Source organism: Panthera tigris, chromosome A1 (genome assembly GCF_018350195.1).
Source record: "Panthera tigris isolate Pti1 chromosome A1, P.tigris_Pti1_mat1.1, whole genome shotgun sequence".
Lineage (NCBI taxonomy): Eukaryota > Metazoa > Chordata > Mammalia > Carnivora > Felidae > Panthera > Panthera tigris.
This window is the reverse complement of record NC_056660.1, coordinates 162841952-162865046: the sequence shown is the minus strand read 5'-3', so window position 1 is coordinate 162865046 and position 23095 is coordinate 162841952. Positions and strand designations below refer to the sequence as shown.

Here is a 23095-nt window from a genome sequence, read left to right as displayed (position 1 = left end):
TTGTAAATAAATAATACTGTGAGGTAAAAAGGGTCAGAACCAGATATGAGGCATATATTTAAAAGATAGAGGGTGTCACAACTTTGTTTCAATAAATTTGAAGACTTAATAAAATGGATAAATTCTAAAAAAATTTAGCTTGCAAAAGTGATTTTAAAATAATAAGCCAGATGGGTTTTCCAAAAGTTTGTAACGAAACATACAGAATACATATTATCTTATATAAATTATTCAATCTAAAAAAACAGAACACTCCTTAAATCTTGGCATGAGGGTAGAAGAAACATGATATCAAAATCTAAAAAGGACAGAATAAGAAAGGAAAATAACAGGTTATTCTCTCATAAATAGAAATACAAAGACCTCAAAGGAAAAAAAAAAAAAAAGCAAACTGAATGCAGTGACCTATATAACAATACGCAATATGACCAATTGAGTAGATCCCCAAAATTCAAGGTTGGTTTAATGTTAGAAAAGCAGTTTGTATAATTAACAGCTGCACTTCTAAGAGACATAGCAAGAAAGAGATGAAACACAAAAGATAGTTATAACTGAAAGAAATTTAAGGAACAGTTTACAGAAGGATTAATGGAACCCATAACAGATACTTGGACATCCTTTTGGTGACTAACAATAGCCAGAAACCTCTAGGATTGCAAGGGCAAAGGCAAAGAGAGGAAATGCTTAGCGAGAAATGGAATTATGGAAAAGGGTTTAACCATAAGTCTTTGTAGCCGTAGAGGAATGTATCCTCTGCCAGAACCATAACAAGTCAGAACTGTGACCAATGAGGGCTACCACCCTCCCATCTCCTGTTACTGCCTCTCATTTGTCAGCCCTCATGAAAAGCCAGTGGCAAGGGAGCTTGGGGATGCAATTAGTGAAAATAAGCCTCAGAGGGAATAGAGCAGTAAAGGGCAGAGAATGGATTTGGGGTGTTCGCTTTGAGAACAGCCAGCTAAGCCATATGATCAGAGGTAAAAAGGAAAGTTGTATAACCATCTAGTTGACAAAGTTCTGCAAAGGGCTAATTAGATAGTAAGTATTTTTAAATTTGCAGGCCACGGAACTACACATTTTGCCATTGTAGTATGAAAGCAGCCATATTGTACTTAAACAAGTGAGTGTGGCTCTTTTCCAATAAAACTGTATTTACAAAAAAAAAAAAATTGTTGGCTGAATTTGGCCTTTGAGGACAGTAGTTTGTAGACCCTGTATTTAGTAGATGGAGAAAAAATATTTACTGAATGTTAACATCCATTTGAAATTTAAAACAACAACAATAACAAAAACCTCTCGGCAAACTCAGAAAAGCATTTCCTTATCCTGATTCAGTATATGGTGTTAAGAAAAAAAAAAGCCTATAATAGGCTTTATACTTAATGAAGACAAATTTGCAAATATTCTGTATAAGATCATGAACCAGACAAATATCACTGGTTTTAATTATTGAGGGCTCTAGCCAGTATATTAAGGCAAGCAAAAAGAAAGAAAAGTCATAACAATCAGAAAGAAACTAATTTTATTTGCAATAGAAATAATTGTCCACATAAAGAACTAATATAAATCAATATGAAAAAAATAACCTAATATAAAAATGGGCGAAAGTCTCCTACTCATAGGAGAGAAAAGTAAAAATGAATAGCTCCTGCAAATATCTTTTGTTTGCCCCTATATACCAACTTTACATTCTTCACCCCATGCTTCGTTTAGGATCCTGGCCTCAGCAGCGTTCTCATCCTCTTTGACATCCATTTGGATTCAGCCAATGGGGATACCTGGCAGAAGATCAGGAGAGGAGAGTGAAGTTGAGATATTTATTCTCCTTGATCCCTTCCTCACTCTAGCTGTTTCTTCCAACCAAAGTTTCCTGCTTCATAAGACTCTATTCCTCTAGGTTTCCAGTAACCTTTCCCTCCTCTTATCCTTTTGGATCTAGGAGTAGAAGCAGCTCTATTGCTGACAGTCTGGATTCACCTACACTCCATGAACATCTTTGTACTTAGTTCCTTTGATTATCCTAACATGTCATTTGTTCCCTCTTCAAATCCTGATACAGTTGATCAGTATATTAAAAGATGCTCAATCTCATTGATAGCCAGAAAAAAAATGCAGATCAAAACCATTATTAAAGATGATTTAAAAACTGCCATATTGGGAATAATTAAAAATCTCAGCAGGGCTGTAGAGCAGACAATACAGTTATATATAGTTGGTGAGTGTATAAATTGATACAACTGTTTCTGAAAAACAATTTAGCATTCTGTAGCAAAGCTGAAGATGCACAAGTCTATAATGCAGCATTTTGCACCAGGTGCTGTGTTCATGAATGTTTATAGGAGGATTTTTTTTTTTTTGCAATAGCAAACATTAGAAACACCATAGCTATCCATCAATAGAATGGATAAATTGTGGCATATTCATACAATAGAATACTAAGTGGCAGTGAAAATGAATAAATTACAGCTACATAAAAAAAGCATGAATGAAGTCAGGAACACAATAGGGAGCAGAGAAATCAACCAACAGAAGGAGGTGACACATGAGCAAAGTTTTGAATAAAGTGAGAAAAGGAGCCATGTGTATACCTGGGGGAAGAGCATTCCAGAGAGAAGGAATACCAAGCGCAAAGATGCTTCAGTGTTTCTGTGTCTGTGGTTTTGAGGAATAGTAAGGGGCCCAGGAGACCTAGAACAGAGTAGTAGGGAGTATAACAGAAGATCATAGAGGCAAAGTGGTAGAATAAATTGTTTCAGGCCTCATATTGACTTTGTTTTTAGTCTGAGTAATATGGGAACTCACTGAAAGTATTTGAGAAAAGTGACATGATATCAATTCTTATTTTTTTAGATAATTACTCTGGAAGCTGGATTAAGAATGGACAGAGAAAGGGCAATGGAAGACTGGTTATGAGGCTGTTGCAGTAATTGAGGTGAGAGATGATGATGGCACTGGTAGTAATGGAGGTGGTGAGAAATGGCTAATATCTGTTGTATTTTGAAGGTAAACAGGATTTGCTGACACTGGAGGTGGATATTTAGAAGAAGAGAGAAATCTATGATGACTCTAAACTTTTTAGGCTTGCATAACTGGAAAGATGGAGTTGCCACTAAGATGAGGAAGACTAGGAGGAAGAGACTTGGGAAAGAGAGGGGAGTAGTTCAGTTTCAACGTGTTGAGTTTGAGATGCTTATTATACATTGACGTAGAACTGTTGGGTAGATATTTGGATAAGAGTCTGGAATCCAGGGGATAAACATTCAGCATTCATTTATGCACAGTTCAGAACTCTCCAGAATAAAACTTTAATTAATATGTTTCCCTTTGGAGAGGCCAAGACATTCTCTTTGCTGCACTTATAGTTGACCTGCCACATTTCTTGTTAATCACTGCTGAGGCAGCGATCCAAAGCATCTGGTGACTGATTGTACATACTCTATGGCATTATTTATATTACCTGGCAGATCAAACAGATGCTCAAGCAAGTTTTCTAGCTTTATGAATGATGGCAGCAGAGCATTTGGCCCCCTTCCCCCTTTTGATGGATACAGCTGATGCTAACACCACATTTAAGGGACTGCAAATAAAGCTTGCAAGTTCTCAAAAATCTCATCCTCATCTTTCAGTACATACTGAATGAGACAGAGCGTTGGTCTTAGCAATAACATATTACTTTGCAATCACATAGTACTTTGTCTTTGCTGAGGAATTTACAATCCAGTGTAATTTATACAGAATATCACTTTTCCTATTTTTACCTCAATTTTCAGTTGGAAAACTAGAGAGAGAACTTTTTTTTTCCAGAAAAAGAATCAGAAATTCTTAGGAATATCTCCTATCCTACCTCACAAACTTGAGTTATTAGCCTTTAATTCTAAATCTTCCTTTGAATTCTTGTCATAACCTAAAAGTCTTAGCATAGTGTATAATTTTACTAAGATACCTAGATTGCCAAGGTCATTGGGATACAGGGCTTTACTGAAGCAATATGACATTTCAGTTAACTCGGAGGAGAAAGCTGTGTTTGGCTCCATTGGTAAAGAGTTTTATTCCAACTGTGATGAAGGACTGGTCATATGTGAGTAGGGAAGATGGAATGGGCAGTGAAGGTAGTGAAGGAGCAGAAAGCTGAATGCTTTCTGTTCTCCTCCCACACATACGCAGCTCTTTCCATAGCTAGCTTCACATCTCTCCCTACTGGAAGGCCCTCTGTCTTTTAGGTTTTGAATCTCACGGAAAGAGGCTCCCTGAGTTGAGAAATCTAAAGTAGGCAATAGATCTACCTGATGGTGGGATGGGGACATAACAGCAAGAGGACAACACCAGGCAGAGAAATTCTGCTGTGGGACACAGACTTCCACATGCAACAGAAACATTCCGGTATCTGTGGGTCTCTCCCTAAGCAAGGAAGGCTGTGTCGCAGGAATGTCCTTGGAGAAGTGTATAGCACTGGCCTAAGCAGGACATCTATAGGGTATTTTCACAAGTGTAAAGCTAGGGAATTACTTAGTGAGGCGCTTGGCTGGGGTAGGAATGATTCAGTATTTGAGGGAGCTATGACTCAATTTTGGAAGACATGGAGGCATTTCTCCATGGCCCACCTGTGATCGGGAGTTTTCAGGCTTTGAGGATGGATGTGGTTTACTGGGTTTGAATATGATTGCGTGTGTGTGTGTGTGTGTGTGTGTGTAAAATTAACATACCATAAAATTCACTCATTTAAAGTGAAAATTCAATAGTTTAGTATTCATAGAGTTATGATTTTACTCATTTAATGCAGAAACTTTAATTGTAAACAACTTGAAACCAGCCATTCTGAGGGGTAGCAGGAGAAAGCCACCTGAGAGAAATACCTGCCAGTTGCACTCTAGTATCTTCCCCCTTTTTGGCCTGTTCCTCCACAGAATCCATGCCCACCTCTTCTTCATCTTTCTCCAGAGCTGCCAGGTTCTTCAGGGCCTCAGAGAACTCCCCTTCATAGATGCCTTCTCCCATATTCACTTTGCTTACATGAGATCATACTTTTGGTTCAGGGAGGCCCAGACCTCAGCCATGGCAGTGGTGTTGCACAGTATGCACATAGTCTGCTGCACTTTGACCAGGTCTCCCCTGGGGATGACAATTGGGGGGCTGGTAGTTGACCCCACTTTAAATCTAGTTGGGCAACATCCACAAGCTGGATGGTGCACTTCATCCTGATGCTGGTAATGGCTGTGTTGACATCTTTGGGACCATGTCCCAGTTACATGCTACAGACGACGTATTGCTTCAGCAAGGGTCATACTTGGCAATCTGATTGGCTGGCTTGCAGGCATTGGTGATGTTGGCCACAAGCAGCTACTCATCATAGGCCTTCTTAGCTGAGATGCCTGGGGATTGGTAGCCAGTGGAAAGTGGATATGGGAACAGGTTGTTTGGGAATTCTGTCAAATTCACATTCAGGGTAGTGTCAAGTTGCTGAGAGGTAGTGATGGTGGACACAATCTGCCCAATCACATGAATGAGATTGGTATATATGGGCTGTTTAGTATCTAGGTTGTGTCGACATATGTCATAGATGGCTTCCTCACTGACCGTGAAGGCACAGTGAGAATGATCCAGGGTCCGGTGGGTGATCAGGAAGGAATTGTGGTGCTCCACCGTGACTGTGGAAACCTGGGGGATTGGCAACTTTGAGTTTGGACTTCCTGCCATAGACTACCAAGAGCTGTTCCATAAGCAGAGGCACAAACCTAGAGCTGGTGCTGCCCCTGAAGCTGTGGAAGATATGCAAGTCCCATAGCCCTGTACACAGATCCACCAGTTTTCAGATCAAGTCTAGGTCAGTAATGTCCTTGCCAATGATGTCATGGCCTTTGGCATAATTACTGGCTGCATCTTCTTTCCCAGGGATCAATATTAAGCCCCCAACTTTTTTACTTTTATGGACCAAATTTTTATTTTCTCTTATTTCTTAAAAGTAAGAAAATGATTTTGAAAGACATTATATATGTTTATTTTTGCCTCAAGTGCTCACATTAAAAAAAAAAATAGCCAAACAATTTCATGATTTTCTGTTCTCTGGTGACTGCATTGGCAAAGAGGACATGGGTACTGTCAGTATCTATGTGACACCTGATGTTCCAGATCTTTTCGAATACCTGGATGTATGGCATGATGTAAACATAAAAACTGGATGACTAGTACCATTTTAAGTTGTTCTTGAAGACACAGGCATCATTCACTGAATAGCCCCTTTTATGAGTGCACAAATCCATGCAAATTTTTTGTTTTACCACCAGATGTCAGCCATCCACTGCACTGGTAATAACTATCCTGAAGAACTCTTGATGAGAAATCTATGTATGTGGATGTCACCTTCATCTCTCACTCTGTCCTTCTTTTCCTCCTTCCCGCTATGACTGTCAGTCAATAATCAATTGACTTATATTTTAATTAGAATGCACATATCTCTTCTAATCTATCTAAATAATGAAAGGGAGGGGCGCCCGGGTGGCTCAGTCGGTTAAGCATCCGACTTCGGCTCAGGTCATGATCTCACAGTCCTTGAGTTCGAGCCCCGCATTGGGCTCTGTGCTGACAGCTCGGAGCCTGGAGCCCGCTTCGGATTCTGTGTCTCCCTTTCTCTCTGCCCCTCCCCTGCTCATGCTCTGTCTCTCTCTGTCTCAAAAATAAATAAAAACATTAAAAAAATTTAAAAAACAAAAAATAATAAAAATAAATAATGAAAGGGATATATTAGATATTTTAAGAAAACTAACATGATTTAGAGTTTAAATATTATCATATACAAATGTGAAAATGACACTAAAATGTTTTTTCAACTTTGATCTGGAATTCAGGCTCTTTTCAGTCCAGGAACTTTGGGACCAATGCAAAATTTTGCAGCCTTTGTTTCAGAACATACTTTCAACTGTCACCCAGAACTTTTGCTTTTTTGGAATTTTTATTAGATACTTGTTGGTATTCTGAAATTATATTCTTATTGGAAGAGTATCAACTACATATCGAACAAACTATGCAATATTTGATTTTTAGAGAAGCCCTAAGGTGATTAAAAAGCTAATTAATTATTGAAGAACTATGTAGAATTTTTGCCCACCAACAACTTCCATTTAATTTTTTTTCTATTAAATGCCTTCTTGAGTATTAACATATAACTTCTATGATCCCTGACTACAAACTTTGTCAGGTGTGTTGCTCTACTTCAATCACTGAGTTTAATCCAATGATTTTATGCTTTTTGCCCTTCAACATTGTGAGCTTTTTGAGGTTTTGGGAGTTTAGCAGGTATCTGTTGATAAATGAATTTTATTCTCTAAACTTAGAGTACAGCTAGCCTGTAGTGGACTGTTGGTTGCCTCCTTAACAACCATTTTCTTCTACCTCTCTTTCCTGTCTGAATTTTGTTTCGGTGTCTAGCACTTCTCTTTTGGAGCCATGAGACTTAGGGAAATTTCATCCCATCAAGCTTCATGCATGGGCCTGAGTGGTATAAAAATGATCCCATTCCCTTTGCTAAGGATTAGCTCAGAAATGACCATGGCCATAGAAGGTCCAAGGAAAACTTTTTCTCACTTTCCTCACTCCTAAAAGAGTGAACTATAAGGGCTGATGGATATATCTTTGTGAATCTATTGTCATTCCTGAAGAAGAAAATACTAGTGTTACTGCGTTTCTGAATCCTTTTGGGGGAGTGATATAGATATGGGGAATGTAGGGGAGGCTCTCTCAAATTTTCAGACATCTACCGGAGATATCTTTCATATCACATAGAAAGAAAATTCTAGAGTATGAAACCAACACAGAGGAAAACAGCTGCAGGGGAGAGAGAGAGAGTGTGTTAAGAGAAAGAGAATGAGAGAATGAGGGAGAGACAGAGAGAGACAGATCTGATGATAGTTTTTGTGTCCCTAGATCCTCTGTTATGAAATAATGAGCCAAAAAATTTCGTTCTTATTTAATTATAACCCAGTGAGGTAAGAGTTTGATAGGGGAAGTCTATTTAGGCATCTGGAAAAATGTCTAGAAGCTGGAAGGACAGTAAGGGCATGGCCATTTGAGAGAGAAGTCAAATGTGGCTTCTCCTTGGAGTGAGGATGATAAGGAGAGTTGGCTTCTGGGCCTTTTGCTCTATAGAGACCACATATTTGAGCAAACGGCTTTGTGTGCCTAATAATTTGTTTTAAGGCTTAGCTAATCCTTGTAGGACCGTATTTCCTGTAGATGGTCCATGAAACACCTGGATCCAAATCACCAGGGGTACTTCTTAAAGATGCATACATCTGGGGCTCCTGGGTGGCTCAGTTAAGCTTTGATTTTGGCTCAGATCATGATCTCCTGGTTCATGAGATCAAGCCCCGCTTCCTGGTCCGTGCTAATAGAGTGTACCCTGCTTGGGATTCTCTTTCTCCTCTCTCTCTTTCTGCCTCTCCCCCACTCACATGCACTTTCTCTCTCAAAATAAATAAACTTTTTTTAAAAATGCAGAGATCTAGGCCCCACTCAATGTAGTGAATCAGAAACTCTGGGAATGGGACCAAGAGTTAGTCCTTATAAGTAGCCCCAGTTGATACTTACAGTTGCTGAAGTCTGAGAAGTATTGCTATAGGCTACGTTAACTTTGACATCGACTTTGGGCTACTAAGTAGGTGACAGTCTGGGGAATAAGCCCTAAAACCAAGTCTGTGGCTTCCCTTATCATTCAGCTACTTAAATACTCAATTTATATAACATTTGAATGAGAGTTTAAAGATATATGGGAATTTTGAAAAATAATATGCTGATTTAATAAACTAAGAAGATGGGGTACCTTTGTGACTCAGTTGGTTAAGCGTCCAGCTCTTGGTTTCAGTCCAGGTCATGATCTCACGGTTCATAAGTTTGAGCCCTTTGTAGGATTCCATGCTGACAGTGCAGAGCCTGCTTGGGATTCTCTCTCCTACTCTGTGCTTCTCCCTTGCTCGTACATGCTCTCTCAAAATAAATAAAACTTAAAAAAATTAATATATTAAAAATTATAATAAACTAAGAAGAAAGCTTAGAACAAAAGATTTTATGCATATGATAATTCAGAGCTAAATCAGTGAATGAGTGTTCTTTTATGTCCCCCAAACAAAAGTATCTGGATAATTTAATGTAAAAAAAAAATCAAAGCCCAGCTGTTTCTCTTCACCTTTTTAAGAAGTCAATTATACCTATTTTAATTATCTAATTTAAAACAATGAACAATTGAGGTATTCCGATCATGGTACTAATGGTTAAAACAAAATACCTCAGACCCTGTCTCCTCTGTCCAAACATCTGTAAACTATAATTTATGTGCAAATATAGCTATCTACTTGTAGTAACTGGCAAAGTTGAATAGCCAATTCTCAAAAACAATGGTTTTCAACTCTAGATGCACATTAGAATTACCTAGAGAAATTAAAAAACGTGACTTATACCAATGTCCTACTGTAAGTCAACTAAATCAGGCTCTCTGGAAGGAGTGCCTATTTTTTTTTTTTTTCCTTTTCTTTCTTAAATTCCCCAGGGGATTCTACTGTGAAGCCAGGGATGGCTTCTTGAGACGCTTGAGACGCTTCCCAGGCAGTGCATTCTCTGAGTGGCTCAGTGAATGAAATTCAGCTAAGAACAATAATCAATGGAGAGATTGCTTGAAGGCAATGCAGTTCATTCATTTCTAGTCTACCATCTTTAAGCCAGGTTAGTAGAATAAGGGTAGTGTACTAGGACAGGTTTATAATGCCCCAGATTTTCTTTTTCTGTATCTTCTTTTTTATAATGCCATTTGCTTATATGAGATATAAGATGTCACATGCTATATTGAGGGATATATGTAAGAACAGACTTGCAAAATGTATTTGTCTACTCTGTGGATATTGTTGAAGACTTGACTCACACATCTTGCTGTCTTTCAGAAGATATTTGGGAACAAGTTTTTCTGTCCTTATAATTAGGAATTCTAAATGTTTAATGGATTTATGAATTATATAACTAATCAAGTTTTATTTAATGAGCTGCTAGAAAGCTTAGAGCCAACGTCTTGGCCTGAGCAGGTGTAATAGGAACTACTCTCGTATTAATTTTTCTTTTTATCTTTGTTCTCCATTTTTATCTTTGTTCTCCATTTATCTTTTTCACCTCCTTATCATTTATCATTTTTATTTATTTTTTGCATCCATTGAGTCATTGTAAACTGTTTAGGAATAAGATTTGATGTAGGTAACATTTAAAAAAGCAGCTAATAGAGCTGATGATCAAATATTGCACCACAAAATATGACCTTAGTGCAAGTCAACTAATTTCCTCAATGTAAGCAAACTTGAACAGCATCAAAGTCAACCTATAAAACATGTGTCTTGGTGGGGGCGGGGGGGAGGCGGTACTGGACTAATTCTGATGTTGAAATAAAAATATCTTACATACTGTGAACAGGCACATATACCTCAGAATAGTGTTATCATTCTACATTTACATGTTTACCAGTATGCACTGAAAGGGGCATAAAGGAGTGGGCAAAGGGAGGTAAATATATCCTTATTTGAGAAGGAAGATAAGAATAAAAAAAAAAAGGTGAAGCTTCTATTTGGGTAGGATGCCCAAATTAAGCTATACCAGGAAGGTGAATATATGGGAAGTAATAAATATTTCAATCAGATCTTCTTTGGTGTATGAGAAGAAAAAAATCTAGGTTATGTTAGATTTTTAAAAACAACATAGCTGGAAGACATTCTAATTAATATACTTTTTTTGCAAAGCACTCTATTGTTTTCACGATGAATCAATTAAATCTCTAATGTGCCACTACTAAGATGCCTGGATTGCAAATACAGGCATTTTGAAGAAAGGGTTCTAGAGTCTGATTATTACACAAAGATAAGTGATCACGTTCTTACTAAACTGCATTGATGAATTATGAAAAAGATGTTATAAAAGTAATTCATAGTTCCTGTAAGAGATGAATATTCCCATGAATACATGGAATTGGAGTGAAATTATTCTTTAAAAAGAAAACTAGTAGTAACCTATATTGATGGGTCTATTTGCATATGTAACTTGAGACACAGGTTTCCTCTTAGCTAGATCACCTTTTATTAAATTATTTACCTCCTGATTGATACACAGGCAAAACCCCTCTTTAAATTTAAAAGAGAGCCTGGATTTACACATGTATGTAAACTCTGATGCTGGTTTTTAATTTATATCAGCTACATAACAAAATATCATCTTCATTTTAATACAATACAACACATTTCTTTCTGCTGAAGACATTGGGTAGTTTTCACTATATCCGTGGTTTGTGTAATTATTACAAAAGTTGTATACAAAACCCTGCAAGTATGCAAAAATTGCAAAATACACTCTGACAGCTAATGCTCTGAAAACACTTTATTACACAAATTACATTCAGATTCTGAAAATAGTGTTCTAACAGTGTAACCATCTAAAAATAAGACATCCCAAAAACACACCAACTGAAGAAAATTAAAAAACGAATTTAAATAGAGACTTTTTTTTCTTTCCCTCATTGCAATATAATGTTAGTGATTTTAAAAAAATAGGAGATTTAGCAGCTTTGTCCTCATGTAGCACAAAGTTTCTCTTTACTGCCACAGGCTGAGAATGCTGAACAGGAAAGGCACCAAAGACAGACATAGGCAATGGAAGTGCTATTGGGAAAATACTGTGTTCAAGCAGAGAATGGGGTTATTTACATCTACAGAAAAGTCTCAAAAATGTAAATGAGCAAAGCTTCCATCATTAAATTAGTAGTGTGATGGAAGAAGAGGACCATTCCTCTAGGCTATGTTCATATAAAGACAATGGCACTGTTATGAACTTTTAGGAAACTCCTCAACTAGAAACAGAAGCCAACTAAAAACAAATGAAATAAAACATGTACAGTCCCACATAGACTAGTACAGTTTACAATTAAATACGCAAAACTCTAAACGTGCTAAAGGGAAAGGAATCGGGCATTCTTGGAAAATCTCATCAACCTAAATCAAAGCCCGTCTTCAGGAGGAAGAAGGTGAGGGCGCAGGCAGAGGTGCTGAATACTCCTCTTCCGATTCACTTCCATCATCCTCCTCTTTCTCTAGGTCACTTCCCTCGGTGCTAAGACGGTCAAACCCTTTCCGGCTGTAGCCTTTCCGGCTTGCAAAGAAATTTCCGAGGTTTAAGCCTCCACTTCCCTTTCCTGGAGAAAGCACACAGTGACATAGAACTGATGGAAAGTTTGCACAAATGATTCTCGGTGTACTTGTAAATTCTTAAATGGTAAACACATTAGATATTGGGATGGGAAAGGGTATTTATTAACAACAACAACATAAGTGAAAGAGATACTTAACCTACAGAGTCAGAAAGATATTACTTGTACTGATTTATTAAAATAAATAAGAAAAAAAGCTCCCCAGGATTATGTGTTTCTGTAGGATTCTTTAAGATTCATTTCCCAGCTCCTGCTTTTTCCAGGCTCTCTGGAACTGGGATCCCTTGAGGAGCTCTTCATTTCAATGACTATATGAAAAGGTCATCTTCACTATGACAAGCACTGACATGCTGACAGGAGTGAAAGAAAATTTACTGAAGACAAATGAAGCCAGATAGATAAAAGGCAGGGGAAGAGAATTAAATATAGAAAGGCAAGGTAGAAAAAAACGAAACTGGGAAATGTGCTGCCAGCGCCACATACTTCAGGTTAGTTTACGGTTTGCATTCTGCATTTAACATTGCTGTGCTGCACATGAGGAGTTTACTTTTCAGAGAGAGTATGGGAATTAGATCCCTGCTCTGTAAAGGACATGAGCGTGTTGACTCTGAGCCACATGTGAAGGATTCTGAAAGGTCACAGGCATACCTCTAAGTCTTCCGAGCACTCTTCCTGAACTTGCCTCAAGTTTGTGTTCAGAATCTGCTAGAAAAAGATGGCACATTTCAAAATGAGTCCCAGTCACCCTCCTCAACCATGGGCTCAACTTTCAATACCGAATCAGAGGTTCATAAATGATTAAAAACAAGGCCTGTGTTTGTCTGTAAGCAATTCTAAGGGGGAAAAAAGGCGATATGTTATTGTGATGTATCTGAGGGCCAGAGCTGGGTTCGACTTCAATGCTGTGCAGTCTCAATAAATTACTTCTTTGAGCCTCAGTTTTCTCATTGGAGAAAAGAGGGATCAATGATAATTCCCTACCCATCTGCAAGGTTTAGATGGGATACTGCATGTGATGTGCTTAGAACAGTGCCTGGTAGCTACACAGTAAATGCTCAATAAATATTAGTTATTTTTATTAGGACAAAATTAAATTACCAAGAGTTTGTAACAACTTGGGAAGCTTTGGTTATTATAAATTAGGACTTTTGTCTTAGGCTTTAATCTTTCTATTAAGCACAGTACATGTTGTGCTTGAGACAGCCTTGGATTCACGTACATCATTTCTTCTTTGTGTAGGACTTAACTGAAGGCAAGGACCTGAAACACTGAATAATTTCAGTCATAAAAGTGACCCAAACTCTCCCTTGGAGCTTCCCATCTTCCTGATGGATGGACTTTCTTTCTTTATGGGGAGGCAGAACTCCCAATGGACTTATTTTTCCCTTTGCTCTGTATCTGTCTGTACTTTTTGTCCTGACCTCCCCTAAGGGCTACTCCCCTAAAGGCTGTAGACAGGGAAGTGAGGCTTGGGGTTCTCCTATGAAGCCTCTAACCAGGAGTAGAGGCAGCCTCGAGGAAAAAGCTAGCAAGCAGATGGCAGAGGAAAGGTAGAAGAGTGGGTGTGGAGAAAAATAGGCAAGAAGGGAAGAATCTGATTAAGACTGTTAGAGAGCCAACAAATTAGATTGTAAGTTCTATAAGGATGCAGGACAGCCTTTACTTAGCTGGCTTTGTATTCCCTGTGCCTACCACAGTGTCTGATGTGGAAGTGACATGCAATTAAGTATGTGTTGAATAAATGGAAGGTCTTTTATGAGGGTTACTAAAAACTCATTAATTGGACAAGATCTATCCAGAACAAATGCTGAAAAAAGGTGACAGGCTGATCTACTTTTAGAATTAAATGTATTATATGGAACCATATAAAACTGCAATATTTCTGTTGAATATTTCAATATGAATAAAGGTAATTTCATATGGTCTGACTTAGGTCTCTGCCTTCCCAACACACTCCTGTAAATTCAGTATTCTGTAACAGTGCCGTGTCACACGTGCTTACCGGTGAACAGGAGAGACCAAACCTTCTTAACTCCCCAGCTACTACTCCTTCCAGTGTGGCTGAATACCACCATTCCTGCTGCCTGGTCCCAGCCCCTTGTGTTCCTGATGCTCTGCGTATTTATCACTGCACTTACCACCCTCTGTTGTTACCTTTATAGACAGTCCTCTCTTTTTTTATGTTTCATCTATTCTGTGAGCTCCACTTATTTATTCAGTCATTTCCCCAACAACTATTTATCAAACCCCTAGTGCCAGGAACTGTGACTGTGCTGAGGATACATAAGTAAACAAGTCAACATGTAAGATTTTTGCTCTTTTGAAGCTTCCATCTAACTCCATGAAGACAACGACTATGTTTATCTTTGCTTCTGCTTACCACAGTTCCATACCCTTAACAGGGGCTCAAAAGAAGTTCTTTTTGAAGAGTTAATTGTATTTTTGAGAGCTTTATCAATTGCAGATGAACAGCAAACCAAAGTCCTAGAAAAATTCCCTTTCACAACTAATTAAATGGAATCCTCTGTTCTTTGTTTCTGTGTGCTTTTCTGTGTCAGGGCTTTGCCGTGGGCACTGAATCCCTGCCATGGTCGCCTTGGCCTGAAATAGAATCAGATGCTACTTCTTGATCGAATGCTGCCTCCCACCCTGGCCCACAGATTCCTTCCCCAACACAGTTGTAGACTCTTGCCTTAGGGCCTGGGAAGCCAGCCAAGGGACTGCTCCTGGGAGGTAAGAATCATGGGTTGGATTATTTGTTTGTTTATTTGAATGTCCTGAAAGGAACACAGCTCCTCTTCCTACACTATGATAATGATCTGATAAAATACTGATTCCAACACTGGACCCTGCCTTGTCTGGTGAAGGAAGGCTGATGGCCCAAATTGTGACTATTTAAAAGCTACTGAATGATGTATTGTAGGAATAAATAGTTAATTTCCTGAGAAAGTTGAGGTTTAAGATAAGTATCTTTTATGACTTATGACTTCTATTACTGTATTACCAATGACTGTTTTTCACAATCATTGGTGTTACTTGAGCACTTACCTGGTGGCAGATACTGTTGATAAATGCTTTATGTTTATTATTTCCCTTAATCTTCACACAACCATGTGAGTATTTTATCCCTACTTTATAGATGAGGAAACTGTGGCTTGGAGAGACTAAGTAACTTGCCCAAGGTCATGTAGCTAGGAGCTAAAGCCAGGACTAGCAGGGGAAATATATAACTCCCAAAGAATGGACCTAGGTATTTTGAGGCCTGGGCCTGTTTCTAACAGCAAGGATCTCCTCCTTACTGACCCTAATTTATAGTGACTACATATCTACACAATTTCATGTGGAGACATTAACTGGGCTTATGCCAATTGCTAAAAGGCAGTATTAAAAGTTATATTTTAATCTAACTATCTAAATTTCTGAGGCTTCAGATACTTTTTCTATGGTGATACTAACTATAAACAATATTTGGAACATAAACAATAATATCCAAAAAGGCAGAGAGCATTTAGAAAAAACACTGAAAAAAATCACAACCAAACTTTGGGGATACTTAGGCCAAACACTCTTTCAAAGGTAGGTTCCAAGTTCAAGGGGCTCATTTTACTTGCCTCCAAAGGCCTTTGATTTTTTCCACCGAATAAATAAGGCAATGGCCAGCAGGACAACCACCGGAATAACCAGAAGGGTTGTAATGAGAACAATGGGCACTCCAAAGCCCGGCTCTTTGATCAGTTTCTGTTTCTCTTGCATCTTCTGCAACTCTGTGGAGGCCGGTTTGTTCTCCATTTTGTTTTCAACAACTGCCTCGGATTCTTCAGGGAAAGAAGAGTTCACAATATTCAACTGACTCAAAGATTCCAAAACCCAACCACCCACCCCTACCCAGTCAAATCAACAACTGCTCATAAAGAACTTGTTGAGTTCCGTGCATGTGGGGTTCACATTTCAATATCTGAATCTACCAAGCTAGCAGCAGGTATTGTGATTAGTAATATCCACCCAATGGTTTTGTACCTTTAAGTTGGTTTTCTTTGATCCTACCCTTTATTCCCCATAATTCCACAAAACAAATATCCTCCTTTTGCATTTTTTCAAAGTTAAAATTAATAGGCAGTATGGTGCAGGCAAAGAATTGGTGTGCATACTACAGTCAAATGAATCTAGGCTGAAATCCTAGTTCTCCTATATAAATTAGCTGTGTAACTTTGGGCAAGTTACTTAAATAATCTGGGCCTTAGTAACCTCATCTGTAGAACTATGATGATAAACAAACAAACAAAACACCTCCTTTATAAAATTGTTGAGTGTGAATGTTTATCATAGAGATGGTGTTTAATAAGCATGTTTCCTTGTATCTTTAGTTTATGAATCTTGTTAATGTTCAATGAGTTACTGGCACATCACATGCACAGTGACACACATTAATTCTAGGATTTCAAACTGGAAAAAGAACTGTGTCCTTTTCAGGTTCTTTTATACAGTTCCTAGCAAGCCGTAAGTATACACAGAAGCACTGTATATATGATTCTGTGTATGATGAAAATAGAACAATTCTCTGGTATTGACTGGTACTGGGTAGATAACAGGCCTAAAGTACTGTTTGGGAAATGATTCAACTGAACCATATAAACTGCTTCAGGTATCTTAACAACTACTGACTTGAAGGTTGAGCCTTCCAACATTCTTGCCCTCCAGAAGCACATATGTGTGCTTGTACAAAAACCATAGTGTGCAAAGTCTAGAAGTTACTATCATCTTTGCCAAAATGCTCACAAGATTTCTGGAACTTCAGTTTCTTGGTGTGATGTAGAGTGTATCATATGGCCTCATGGAAATTTTGACAAAATGGCAGGAATAGCTGGTTCAACACAATCAGGAAAATCTTTGGTTAATGTTTAATATGTGTTCACATTCTTAGTAGCTTGCTGGACAATTCTCCAAGGAAGGATTTCTCAAATTACTTAAGACACTATAAGCTTTTTGCTTATAAGTTTTTTGCAGCTATTTGCTTCAATGTTCTGAGCCAGCCTCCTTCATGATCTCAATGAAACCTACTGAGCACTTAGACTGTTTCAGGCAATGTTCTCATTTAATCATTACACCAAGCCTATGTGTAGGCATTGTTAGTATCACCATTTTACAGATGGCCCCATAGTCTTCATTTCCTTCTCTGTACTATGGTTAAGGGGAAACCATTATTTCAATTTTTTGTCCACTGGAGTGGCTCTTTGAAACTTCAGCAGGAGAGAAGGAAAGGGATTGGTTCGTAGACCTAGATGGCTCCAATTTAACCTGTCTGGATCTCAGTTTCCAAGAGGAATATAAGTGTGATTCTTACTCTTCCTGATCACTAATTGTTACATCTTTTTCTTCATTACTATAGGAGAGATAGGCAAATTGTTCTGTTTTACTTAAATTCCTTCTATATTTAAGCAGGAAAATAACAATAAATAGAAGACAAGATTAAAAAAACAGACCAAAGATACAGATTGGTAGTCAAAAATTTGTTGCCTTGAAAGAAGGATTTGTTTCTATTTGAAGGTGACTATAACCAGAATAATTACATAGCATTTTCTGTCATTTAGTGGGTTTACTGGCACCAGAGACAATGGCTGTACCAGCTCATTTTCAGTTCCCTTTTTATAAAGGCAGAGCTAGGAGTGAGCTCCAGTAAAAGGAAACAAGAACTGTGAAGTAGGTGACAGACTAACAGAATCAGTTTAGCATTCACAGAGAGTATGCTGAGAATGAGGTAATAACCTCACTAAGGTATACACACTACACTTGAGAAATTCTTGATGTCCACATTCCCTTTGGTAATCTGAGTGCATCTACTAAAAATACACCAACATTCTAACTTTTGAACCTGCTGAAGTATGTTTAGATTTTAAAAAATACTCTATATCTTAAAGAAAGAGGATAAATTTAGATTTCCCAGTAAAAAAACAAAACAAAACAAAACAACAATATTGTTCTTTCTCAGGAACTTTTATAAGTGGAATAAAAAGTCTAAAAAATAGTTATGATTTAAGGAATTAAGGAATTTCAAAACAGTAACAATTCAAATTCTGCCACTTTTATTCTTTATCCTAAATTCTTTAACTGAAAATTAAATTCTTTAATTTGGAGCATCCCTGATGAAGGAGCAGTGAAGAAGCTCCAATATTATCCAGAACCTGGGGCTTCTGGAAGAGAGGGGCTGCCTCATGTGACATTTTTCTATCATGTATGATGCCAGATGTACTGCATTTTAAACAAAAATGTCTTCAAACAAGCTCTTCTGGCATCCCTATACATACTTGGAAATAAGTATAATTTTGAAAAGCTGACATACAGGAAGTTTTTTCCCTTCTTTAAAGCCCTGAGTTTAGAAAGGGAGCCTAGGTGCATTCTTGTGTGAGCTCACACACTCAAGATGAACATGTTTCTTTCCCCTTGAGAGAGGGGAGAAGCCCAGAGACCTCTTGGAATTGGAATAACTCGGACAGTAAAGGAGAGACATTCTTAATACAGCAATACAGCAATTATTACCCAGTTTATTACAGACACAACTGACGACTGAAGGTTTTAGATGGCATACTAGCAAGTAACAGGAAAAGTGCAGATAGCACCAATGAGATTACTCTTTCCTTTCTTTTTATTACTATTTTTTTAATGCAGTGTGTTTCCCCTATAATATGTTGTTCTCCATAAGGCCTAAGACGCTAGCTGCCCTAGAGAGTTTCTTTTTATGTTACTGAGACTGATTCACTATCATCATCTTTTATTTTGGGAGCTAGGGGTAAAGGCTACGATTTTGACATCTTTCATCCCTAGCAACTTTATTTGAAAATGCTTTTCCTAAGTTTCTTGTCATCACACATTCTCTTACTGTGCAACTCCCTGTGAACACAACACTGGTTCTGAAACCCTGTTATTACTCATCAGTTATATGACCATTCACAGTGGGGATGAAGGTCATCAGAGGTTACTCAAATTTGGAAATTTATACAGCAGCTAAATCTGGAATGATGTTTCTCCCTCTCTTTTGTAAGGGATGGTTTAAATTAAGTTTTCAGATTTTGATAAAAGACAAACTTTTGGAGATTCAGCATGCTTTATACTCCTTTGTGTAATAAGGAAATAATCTTAAAAAAAGAAAGGTTTAATGAGAGTCATATGAATCCAACAGAGGACTAGAACAACTTCATTTGAGTTTGGGTATTTGAGTTTAGGTATTCCTATTAAAATGTGAATGTCATGACAAGATAGCTCAATGGCATTTACTATTTGAACTCCTGTGTTCCGCCACAAGGCTGGGAGGTTTTCTGAATTCAGTCAGTGGTGTGCACTGAGGAAAGAGGACATGGTGTGGGGAGAGCGCTCACTGTTCGTCCTTCATTGGCCAGGCAAGAAGAGATCAGTGTGGATGGGCTGTTCTCAACAATCCAAACACTATAATCTACGATTTTTATTTTATTTTATTTTATTTTTGGTGGAACTTATTTAAACAGAAGTGGCTTGAGGCCACTGTGAAATCCCAGAGATTTCAGAGTAAATACAACCATCCCCAACCTATAGCTCTTGGAAGAATTTATGGTAAATGAATTGGTGGTATTCATTTCTCCTCAGTAGTACAGGAATAGTGGTTACCAGCACAGACTTCAGTGGCAAATAAACTGTGGTTTAACCCCGGCTCTATCACTTAGTAGTAATTCTGATCTTTGATTTCCTCATGTGTAAAATGGGGATAATACCAAATTATCACATGGCTGGTGTAAGGAATTAATTTAGTAATTTTTGTATAGCTCATTGTTTGTGCTCCATGAATGATAGCTATTATTAATAATAATATATTTATTCCAGGGAAAACAACTCACCAATAATTCTGTATGTAACAATCATAGAAAAATAAAGGATCAGGAACTCTTCAATATGAGTGTGGTATCAATGCCACCCAGTAGAGTCACCTGTGTTGAATCTCTATAAATGCCAAACATTTGCTATTTATTTATTTTATAATATTATCTTACCCCTTTCAACCTTGAGTTGGCTATATTCTCTTATCTGCCTATATAAAATCCCTAAGCTCCCTCTTGGTTCTTGCTTCTTTGTATCTTTTTCCATCTGCTTTCATGAGAAAGGAAAACAAGTAAGCCTAGGGTTAAGTCTGAATATCTAGGTGAATCATTTGTAAAGCAACTAATAATGGAATCACTTTGCTTCTTAAACATTAGGAGCACCCTATATTGAGTTCTTAATTTTACATGACCATGTCAAAACCCTGCAGATAGTATAACGTGTACAAATATAAACTGATCCTAGAAAAGGAAGAGAATAATTTGACTAGGATTTCGAATTAAACCAGTGGTTGCTTAACAGTAGCTAAATTCCATTTCCCATTCCTGATAGTATGTACCAAAGCTATACTTATTTGTGTATATGCATATGCGTGCGCGTGCACACACACACACACACACACACACTCTCTCTCTCTCTCTCTCTCTCTCTCTCTCTCTCTCTCTCCCCCTCTCTCCCCTTATAGGTTATAAGTCTTTTGAAGTCAGGCACAGTTACACTTCCCTTAAACCAATTATAGCCCCTTATACATAGATGGCCCTCAGTAAATTTTGGGGCGATTGGTGCTAAGATTGGAGCTTAGGGAACAGCTCATCTTGTCAGGCCCCTATAACAGTAACTCACCAAAGATATGTTTTTCACTCATTTAGACTACAGCCCATTATGGAAGGCCTTTTCCAGTATACTGGATGGTATTTTTCTGCTTGTCTGAGGTTAATGTACTTCTAAAAGTGGCTGGCTTACTTTTTTTCCTCTTTGAATGTCTTTGGCCCGCTTGTTCAGAATCACTTTCTATCACTTGAAATCAGTGAATTTGAGCTCATTATTACCAGTCCATTTAAGAGAGAAAACAGTAGCAACATGCAGGTTTAAAGGCTCAGTACATAGTAGAAGTTATGGATGATTTACCGGATTATATTTTTAGTCTGATATTTTTTAATGTGCAATCAAGAGCCATAAAATAATTCAGCACAAATAGTCTTGGGTTTCACAGTCATAAGAGGAATCTGACCAACCTTTGATTTCCTGGACCTCAATGCCAGCCTTTTTTACTGATCGATGTTCCATTTCTGTAAATAGCACAGCAAAGGAAAAAGAAAATCAAAATCTCCAAAAAAGATTTGAAAACTTAATTCTGACATTAATTTTCCTTAATAGCAAATATTTTCTCACTTCATCAAATGCAATATCATATTACAGAAGAGTTTTAAGACAAACCACTAATTTGGTGCCAGGCCCATGAATCCTGGATACAGTCTCCTAGGGAAAGCTGAAACATTTCTAAGCTCTTCATATTCAAAATGAGATTTTCCTTGTGGAGTTCATAATGAATGTATTTTTGAAATATCAAGTGGTTCTGTTTTTATATGGACATGGACTGATGACTAACTCTGCCATGTTTGATTACCAGTATTCTAGCTACATAAGTAGATTTCACTAGTTAAATAGTAGAATGCAAAGACAGGGGACATTTGTTTAGCCTCCGATGGCAGTCTTACTGTTCCAAAGGTACTGTTTTCGAGATTTATTATTCAGTTGCATTCTGGACTCCAGAGAGCGTTTTTCTCTTTCAAAGCTGAATGTTTATTGCAGCGCTTCTCAACCAAGGGATTGTCAAAACCACTTGGGAAGACTTTCCAAAATACACATATTGTCACCCTCTTCTTTCTATAGATCTTGAGTAGGATCTGGCCACGTGTTTTGAAAGCCCTCCCCACCGTGACTTGGATATGCATCTCTGTTGAGTACTGACCACTAGGATGGTATAAAGACCCTCAGACCAGAATCTTAATGAGTTCAAGTATCATATTCCTGTCTGCAAAATGAAGATACTGTCTAGATTTCTGAGGTCTTTTCTATCTTGAAAGCTATTCATTTTTTTTTTTTTTTTTTAATTTGGAAAAGCCTGGATTTAGTCTTGGATTTGGGAATTATCCATCTATTTACTTTCCTGTCTGCCACACGTTCTGGTTCCTCTTTGAGGAGGCAGATGGTGGGAAAGCTACACTTACAAGGGGAATGTAAGGCTACTGCTGGAATAGAACAGTCCACAGACATCTCTGTGCCCTCAACTCTAACTGGGTCCTTATTACAAAACAGCAAAAGCTACTCAAAGGACAATTCTGAAGATAGCAGTTATCAAATTTACTTGGGTTCCAAGATCTGTATGCTCAACGATTAAAGTTTTTGGACTCTTGATATTACTTCTCTTTCTTATAACTTACTTCTTTTCTTTGTTGTAATTTTCACTTTTCCTTGTTATAATTAGTATTTATCTTCATTAATTCCAAATGACCTTATTATCTATCTAAAATTGCTTGTTGCAGTTCCTGATACCTCAGCTTTACTGTCTTCCATTCTTTAATTCTTTTCCTTAACCCTATCTTCTCCTATTGTTTCTAACCTTTTTTTTTTTTTTTTTTTTTTTGAGAGAGAGAGAGAGAGAGTGTGAGTGGGGGAGAGGGACAGAGGGAGAGAGAGAGAATCTTAAGCAGGCTCCACTCTCAGCATGGAGCCTGACGTGGTGCTCGATCCTATGACCCAGGGATTATGACTGACCTGAAATCAAAAGTCAGACACTCAATCGACTGAGCCACCCAGGTGCCCTGGACCCTGTTTAATTGAGAAACTTGTTTTTAGTATGATGTCAGAGGCTAGGTTAGTATACTTTTCAAGAATTAGAAATAATGTCCAAATTGCCATTACAAAATCCCCAAAAGTAGCTGGCTTGATCCTAATGGGGAAACTCTTCTGTCCCCAGACATAATTTTGAGTTATGTGAAACAACAGTTCAGTATTCTGAACAAGCTGAAG

The 23095-nt window shown here is 37.9% G+C and overlaps 2 protein-coding genes and 1 pseudogene across 26 annotated transcripts in view; 1 reads left to right on the top strand and 2 right to left on the bottom strand.

The window, feature by feature from the left end:
- Nucleotides 1–23095, top strand: part of GIN1 (gypsy retrotransposon integrase 1) — a 78866-nt gene that overhangs the window by 31153 nt on the left and 24618 nt on the right. For 7 of the 13 annotated variants that reach the window (XR_006219449.1, XR_006219437.1, XR_006219433.1 and 4 more), the window contains 2 exons: nt 2851–2932; nt 14779–14953. The gene's annotated coding sequence lies outside the window, so the exon portion shown is untranslated. Of the gene's footprint in view, nt 1–1713; nt 1808–2850; nt 2933–9535; nt 9709–14778; nt 14954–23095 lie in introns of all 13 variants that reach the window. The other 6 variants (XR_006219445.1, XR_006219441.1, XR_006219447.1 and 3 more) reach the window with 4 other exon arrangements.
- LOC122240126 lies at nt 4568–5919 on the bottom strand (annotated as a pseudogene).
- PAM (peptidylglycine alpha-amidating monooxygenase) overlaps nt 11377–23095 on the bottom strand; it is a 274684-nt gene continuing 262965 nt past the window's right edge. For 3 of the 13 annotated variants that reach the window (XM_042990810.1, XM_042990811.1, XM_042990833.1), the window contains 4 exons: nt 21298–21351; nt 15832–16035; nt 12869–12925; nt 11377–12205 (listed from right to left, as the gene is read on the bottom strand). In XM_042990810.1, coding sequence (XP_042846744.1) covers nt 12024–12205; nt 12869–12925; nt 15832–16035; nt 21298–21351 — 497 coding nt within the window. In that variant the 3' untranslated portion in view covers nt 11377–12023. The remainder of the gene's footprint in view (nt 12206–12868; nt 12926–15831; nt 16036–21297; nt 21352–23095) is intronic. The other 10 variants (XM_007074957.2, XM_007074964.2, XM_042990813.1 and 7 more) reach the window with 5 other exon arrangements.